The sequence below is a fragment of the Otolemur garnettii genome, unplaced genomic scaffold (assembly GCF_000181295.1).
Source record: "Otolemur garnettii isolate 467f Iridium unplaced genomic scaffold, OtoGar3 scaffold00087, whole genome shotgun sequence".
NCBI lineage: Eukaryota > Metazoa > Chordata > Mammalia > Primates > Galagidae > Otolemur > Otolemur garnettii.
Genome location: NW_003852482.1, coordinates 500,582 through 508,140, shown reverse-complemented (window position 1 = coordinate 508,140; position 7,559 = coordinate 500,582). Strand labels below are relative to the sequence as shown.

The 7,559-nt window shown below is 54.4% G+C and overlaps 1 protein-coding gene across 2 annotated transcripts in view; it reads left to right on the top strand.

Moving 5' to 3' along the window:
- Nucleotides 1–3,924: 3,924 nt before the first annotated feature.
- ARRDC1 (arrestin domain containing 1) overlaps nucleotides 3,925–7,559 on the top strand; it is a 10,520-nt gene continuing 6,885 nt past the window's right edge. For both annotated transcript variants that reach the window (XM_003794926.3, XM_012808333.2), the window contains exon 1: nucleotides 3,925–4,114. In XM_003794926.3, coding sequence (XP_003794974.1) covers nucleotides 3,997–4,114 — 118 coding nt within the window. In that variant the 5' untranslated portion in view covers nucleotides 3,925–3,996. The remainder of the gene's footprint in view (nucleotides 4,115–7,559) is intronic.

The window sequence follows — 7,559 nt, the reverse complement described above, 5'->3', positions numbered from 1 at the left end:
TCACAGCTCACAGCAACCTTCAACTCCTGGGCTTAGGTGATTCTCTTGCCTCAGCCTCCCAAGTAGCTGGGACCACAGGCGCCTGCCACAATGCCTGGCTATTTTTTTTTTGTTGCAGTTTGGCCGGGGCCAGGTTTGAACCCGCCACCCTCAGCATATGGAGCTGGCACCCTACCCACTGAGCAACAAGCACCACTCTTTTTTTTTTTCTTTTTGCAGTTTTTGGCTGGGGCTGGGTTTGAACCTGCCACCTCCAGCATATAGGGCTGGCACCCTACTCCTTTGAGCCACAGGCGCCGCCTAGATTTTTATTTTTTTTTAGAGACGGAATCTCTGTTTCCCTGGCTAGAGTGCTATGGCATCATCATAGCTCACACCAACCTCAAACTCCTGGGCTCAAGTGATCCTTTTCATTCAGGTTCCTGAGTACCTGGGACTAGATTCTATTTTTTAGTATAGATATGGTCTTACTTTTTCTTTTCTTTTCTTTAGAGACAGAGTCTGACTTTGTTGCCCTCAGTAGATTGCTGTGGCATCGTAGCTCACAGCAACATCCAGCTTTTGGACTTAGGCGATTCTCTTGCCTCAGCCTCCCGAGTAGCTGGGACTACAGGTGCCCGCAAGGGCCAGGTTTGAACCCACCACCCTCGGTATATAGGGCTGGTGCCCTACTCACTGAACCACAGGTGCCGCCCCGGGTCTCACTTTTTCTAAGGCTGATCTTGAACTTCTAAGCTCAAGCGATCCATCTGCCTTGGCCTCTGAGAGTGCTGGGATTGCAGGCATTAGACACCACACCCCGCCAACTCTCCCATTTTAAAGAAAGTCGTGTGCCCAGGCCAGATTCAAGGGGAGGAGACAGAACCCATCTTCTGATGGGAGGAACAAAAGGAATAAAAGGAACTGTTGGTTGAAATCTTTGTAGATAAACTGCTGAGCCCTAAGCAAGAGAGGGCTTTGGGGGAGAAGACTCATGAGACTGAGAGGCTGTATTAATCATGTTTTTTGTTTTCTGTATTTTATGATGGTTTGACATCTCAGGTGTTTTGCTAATCAGGGACAAATTACCCCTTTCAGGGCTGGCTAATTCCTAGAGATGACAGACACCTTGCTTGTGAACACGCCTTTCTTTCTTTTTTGTTTGAGACAGAGTCTTAAGCTGTCACTTTTTTTTTTTGAGACAGAGCCTCAAGCTATCCCCCTGGGTAGAGTGCCATGGCATCACAGCTCACAGCAACCTCCAACTCCTGGGCTCAAGTGGGTCTCCTGCCTCAGCCTCCCAAGCAGCTGGGACCACAGGTGCCCACCACAATGCCCGGCCATTTTTTGGTTGCAGCTGTCATTGTTATTTGGCGGGCCCAGGCTGGATTCGAACCTGCCACCCTAGGTGTATGTGGCTGGCGCCTTAGCCACTTGAGCCACAGGCGCTGAGCCAGCTGTCACTTTTGGTAGAATGCCGTGGCATCACAGCTCATAGCAACCTCAAACTCTTGGGCTTAAGCAATTCTCTTGCCTCAGCCTCCCAAGTAGCTGGGTCTATAGGCACCTGCCACAATACCCAACTATTTTTGTTGTTGTTGTTGCAGTTGTTGTTTTAGTTTGTCCTGGCCGGGTTTGAACTCACCAGTTTTGGGGCACATGGCCGGCACCCTACCCACTGAGGTACGGGTGCCACCCAAGCATGCCTTTCATATACAAACCAACCAACCCAGAGCCCATATCCCCAACCATCTCCTTTATGGACTCTCATACCTTAAGGCAGCATTCCTCCTACCCTAAATCACCTTGGGGTAAGGGTTCAGACAGCTAGAGATCACTGACACAGCCTACAGCCTACTGGATTGTTCATACTATCCAATCCCAGTCTTGCTCAAACTTACCTTACCCTGCCTTGCCCATTTTCCCCTGTGTCCCTGCATGGCACCACACACCCCCTCATCTCGGGAACCATCAGTTAATTAAACTTTTATTTTAAGGCACTTGTTTTTCTCTGAGTCTGTCACCTTACCATATCTGACTCAGACAATTCTGGGTACATCTTAAGATACAGGCCAGGAGGTCATAAGGATCACCTGTGTGGATTCTGAAGTCACTCACAGTTCCCACAAGAGTGTAATTGGAGAGAGCGATGGTGAGTCAGGAGCTAAAATCACAACATGAGGGGAAGTAAGCAGAGCTTCTCAGATGACAGCAACAGGGAGGTGAGGTTATTATTCTCAGAACAGGAGATTTAAAGCGGGTAGCGGGTAGAGAATTGTTTGGAAGTGGTTACAGGGAGGTGGGCACCCACTCCACCTGCTGGCCCAGGGGCACAGAGTTGTGTGAAAAGAAACATCTGCTGGGGAAGCTCAGCTTCCTTAGAGGAAGGATGTAGTGACCAGAGGGCACAGCTGCAAGGTGTGAAGCAGGGGCTGGGTGTGCAGAGCCCTCTGGAAGTAGACTGTGGGAGACATGTAAGGTCCTTCCAGTTTTTGGCCTCCTGTTGCATTCCATCTTAGCAGCAGCCAGCACAGTCAGACCCTCCTTCCTGACTTCTATCATGGACACTTGGCATTTGGAGACTACCCACAGTCTTGGCAGCAAAGCATCTTCAGCATGGCCAATTAGACCCTCCCCACTGTAAAGACAGGTGGGCCCAGAGCTTTGGGGCCTGGCAGGACAGGACTCATTGGCATCTCTCCAGCCAGGCTAGTAGGCCCCTCCAGCCTGTGGGGCCCAGATTCTGTCTTATGTTCCAAACTGTGATGTCACAACCAGAGTTATCAAAATTTCAGTTCTGGCCAAGCAAAGTGGCTAACGCCTGTAATCCCACATTCTGGGAGATTGACAGGAGGATCTCATGAGCCCAGGAGTTCCAACCAGCCTGAGCAACACAGCAAGACCCTGTATCCAAGGGCAGCGACTGTAGCTCAGTTAGTAGGGCGCTGGCCCTATATACTGAGGGCGGAGCATTCAAACCCAGCCCTGGGCAAACTGCAAACAAAAAAACAAAACAAAACAAACAAACAAAAAAAAGAAAGAAAGAAAGGCTAGCCAGGCATGGTGGTCACACCCGTAATCCTAGCTACTGGGGAGACTGAGGCAGGAGGATCCTTTGAGTCTGGTAGTTGGAGTCTACCGTAAGATGTGTTTTTGCCAACCAGCCAGCCTCAGCCCCGTGCCTCGCGAACTTGTGCGTGGAAACGCATTGTTCATGAAGGTATATCTAAGGGCATGTGGGATTCCGCTCGCCACCACTCTCCCATCCCCCAAACAATCTGTATCTAGGTTAATCTTCTCCATCAAGGATGCCACCGCTTTTGCCAGTTTCTCTGGACAAAATTCCCGCCTTGACTTCCCGCTTCACCCACCTGCATGTTGAACTGGTCCCCAGGCAAGGGACACCTCCTCTCTCCCATACTAGCGTCCCTGGGTATTTGGGTTCCATCTCCGCGGATCACTTTCCGCAAAAGGACTTTTAGCCAAAGGTAAATCACAGTTTACTCTCCTTGCTTGGTCACCCACTTCCCCGCCACCACCGGTCCCCACGCCACGCCGCCCCGTATCCTCCGGGACGCCCTCTGCCCCGGTGCCATCCGGTCTTCAGCGCGCCCTGCCCAGGCCTGCGCCCAAGTGTCGCTCCCTCGGGGAACCCCAGGACCGCGCGGAGCCTGCGGACCGCCCAGACCCAGGGCCCCTGTTGACTGTCCTCCTGAGGGTGGAGTGAGGAAGACCGGTGGGCGGGGCGCGTCCTATACACCTCTCCTTCCCAGCCAGCGGCTCCGCCCCCGACAGGTAAGCGGCCGTGACGCCCTTTGGGGCGAAGGGGGCGCTGGGAGCGCTGTGCGCGGAGTACCTTGAGCTCCGGTCACCCCGCGGGCCGGGCGAGGCGGGGGAAGCGGGCCTCGGGGCAGGGGGCGGAGGGAGGCGAACGGGGGGCGGGGCAGGGCGGGCCGGGGCGGGCTGCGCCGCGGGGCCGACCGGCGTCAGAGCCCTGCTGGGCGGCGAGGCCGCGGGATGGGGCGGGTGCAGCTCTTCGAGATCCGCCTGAGCCACGGCCGCGTAGTCTACAGCCCAGGGGAGCCGCTGGCCGGGACTGTGCGCGTGCGCCTGGGAGCGCCGCTGCCCTTCCGAGGTGGGCCCGGGTGCCGTGCGAAGAGGGTTGCGGGCAGCGCCGCACCTGCCCTCCGGAAAGTGGCTGTGGGCCGGCGGGGCGGGGGTCTGCGGGGAGTGCCGGGGTGGAGCTGGTGGCGGCTAGGGCGGGGCGGGGCTGGGCAGGGAGGTCTGGGTGGCCCAGTCCTTCCGCTTCTGTCCTTCCTGTTCTCTCCGCCTAGGGGTGGCCAGAGTCCGGGGAGGAGGCCTAGAACCTGTCCGCCCTCCTGATGGCCGACACTCGTAGACCCCCCAACCTTCCGTTCCGGGTGTCCAGGGTCGGCTCCGCTCCGCACCTGCGGGGCCCTCACCTGGAGCCTGGCCCGCGCTGGGATCCCTCTTCCCACGCCCACGCTCCTGCCCGGAGTTGAGTCTCCCAGGAGAATCCACGGGCACCGCTTGCCTTATGCCTACGGCCTCGCCCCCAGCCCAGCATGCGCTGAGCCTGAGCCCTGCTGGTCACTGTCTTTGCTGGTGCAGGCATCTGGGACTTTGGGACTGGGGATCGGGTTGCTGCAGTGCCCACTGAGAGGGGCTCTGGAGGTGCAGGCACCATCAGCCTGATCCAGGTGTGGCTGCCTCCTGTGGATAGGGCCCTGCGTGGGACTGCCTGGCTTGGGATCTCAGGGCACGGTGGGTTGTAGCGATCAGTGCAAAGTTAGTGAGGCCTTAACTGCCCAGGGGCGTCCCTACCTTGGCCTTCTGTGAGATCCACCTGGGCTGCTTGGCCCAAACCACAGCCACCAGGCTTCTGACCTTTGACCACTGGGCCTCTGTGCCATGGATATCACTTTTGGGCCCTGCTGAGGACTGAGTTCAACTGCAGGGACTCTGGTGTTCTGACCCCATCCTCACCACTGTTTGTGGTGGAAGGGGCTTAAGGGGGGCGGGGCAGGTGTTTCTGTCTGACTCTGGCCTTGGGGCCGCCTTTCCTGTATCTTCCTTGGGAGTTTGGTGTTTGGGTGGGACAGGTGTGGCTATGGCAGGGGATGCAAAAGAGACAGTAAATGCTTTCCTCAGGCACAGCAAGTTGTGAGAAGGGGCTAGATCCTGGCAGAGAGGAGTGAGTGATGTGGGGCTGCAAAACTGGCAGGACAGAGGCCCTGGACAGAAATCACTGCTGGCTTGGCTGTCCTGTTGTCTCCTGTGCTGGGCCTGGAGCAAGCAGCCCATCTCTGTCCACAGGGAAGGGATGGCCAGAGCTGTTTGTCACTACCTTGGACTGGGCAGAGCTCCCATTTCCCCTACCTCCATGTGGCATGTAGGAGGGCTGCTGGGCCTCAGGAACCTGAGGGCGCTCAGGTGGATGGTCCTACCTGTAGAAATGCTAGGCAGGTCTGAGTAGGGGAGGGATGGGCAGGGTTACAGGCTAGGGAGTAGGGGATGGGCTGGTACAGGCCAGAAAGTGGATTACTCAGGTGTAAAGGCTACTCAGGGCTTCATCCAGCCCTACTTAGGAGGGGAAAAGAGTTACCATGTTTCTATTTTTTCTTTTCCTCTTCATTCAAAAAAAGTTAATATTCAGGGGGCTGTGGCTTACTCACACTGCCTGTGGCTTAGTGAGTAGGGCGCTGGCTCTATATACCGCGAGTGGTGGGTTCAAATCCAGTCCTGGGCAAATTGCAACCAAAAAATAGCCGGGGGTTGTGGTGGATACCTATAGTTCTAGCTACTCGGTAGGCTGAGGCAAGAGAATCGCCTAAGCCCAAAAGCTGGAGGTTGCTGTGAGCTGTGATGCCAAAGCACTCTACCCGGGGTGACAGCTTGAGACTCTATCTCAAAAAAAAAAAAAATTAATATTCAGTGGGGCGTGGTGGCTTACGCTTGGATTGCCCTGAGCTCAGAGGTTCCAGACCAACATGAATCAGAGTGAGACCTTGTCTCTACCAAAAAAGCCAGGCGTTCTGGTAGGCGCCTGTAGTCCCAGCTACTTGGGAGGCTGAGGCAAGAGAATCACTTAAACCCAAGAATTGGAGGTTACTGTGAGCTATGACTCCTCGGTACTCTACTAAGGGCCACAAAGCGAGACTCTGTCTCAAAAAATTAAGAAAGAGGCTTGGTGCCTGTGGCTCAAGCCAGTAAGGTGCCACCCATATACACCTAAGCTGGCAGGTCTGAATCCATCCTGGGACCACCAAACAACAGGGATGGCTGCAACCAAAAAATAGCCAGGCGTTGTGGTGGGCGCCTGTACTCCCATCAACTCGGGAGGCTGAGGCAAGAGAATCGCCTAAGCCCAGGAACTGGAAGTTGCTGTGAGCTGTGATGGCACAGCACTCTACCCAGGTGGACAGCTTGAGGCTCTGTCTCAAAAAAATAAAATAAAATAAAAAATGAAAGAAAGAAAAGGTTCGGTGCCTACACCTAAATTGGTGGGTTCGAATCCAGCCCGGGCCCACCAAACAACAATGATGGCTGCAACCAAAAAATAGTCGGGTGTTATGGCGGGCGCCTGTAGTCCCAGCTACTTGGGAGGCAGAAACAGGAGACTTGCTTGAGCCCAGGAGTTGGAGGTTGCTGTGACCTGTGATGCCACAGCACTCTACCCAGGGTGACAGCCTGAGGCTCTGTTTCAAAAAAAAAAAAAAAAGAAAAGAATAGAAAAAGAAAGCCAATTGAAAGTAAAAATTAAAAAAAACTGTAAAAAAATTAATATTCTTTGAGTTCCTGTTAGGAGCCAGTGGATATCACAGGAAACCTTTCCCTAGATAGGCAGCAGCCTTGCCCCAGGGGGCTCTCAGTTTGAGTGCTAGTCTGATGAACACAGAGGTGGTTAGCAGTCTGCCATGAAGAAGACACAGGAGGAAGGTGAGAAAGGACCAGCTTTTGGGCCCAGGTCTGGCCTAGCCCAGGGGGCATCAGACCTGGCTGTCCTATGTTCTGCTCTTACTGGAGTGGGTGACAAGTGCAGACAGTGCCTCACCAAGCTCTCATTGTGAGCCACACAGAGTTCTCCGCTTCCCTTGGAACGGTTTTGTTCACCCTCAGAGCATCCTGGAAGGTGGTGCTGTTATTTTTCTCTTGAGATAGATTTGGAAGCAAGACAATAGGGAGAGTGGCTTGCAGGCCACAGTTTTAGTGGAAAGATGTGTGGCAAAGGGTGGGCTGCTCCTGGTTTGTGGGAGCTGAGCTGGTAGGGTGTGAGACCTCTGGGATGAAGATAAGTGAGTAGAGGTTTTTGTGATGAGAGTACAGGTGGTAAAAGGGAGGGAGCCCCAGCTGGAACACAACCCAGGCAGCCCCACATCTCCTATAGGGACCAGACACCAGCACTTGGCTTATCTTTTGTTAAGTTTCTAGACACCCTTAAGAAACCTTTTAAAGCCTGGATGGTACCTCAGAGTGAGCACCATTCTGCTTACCTCATGGACCAGATGCCCCAACCTGGGGAGGAGGGATGAGGCTGAGGGTCCTTTTTTTTTTTTTTT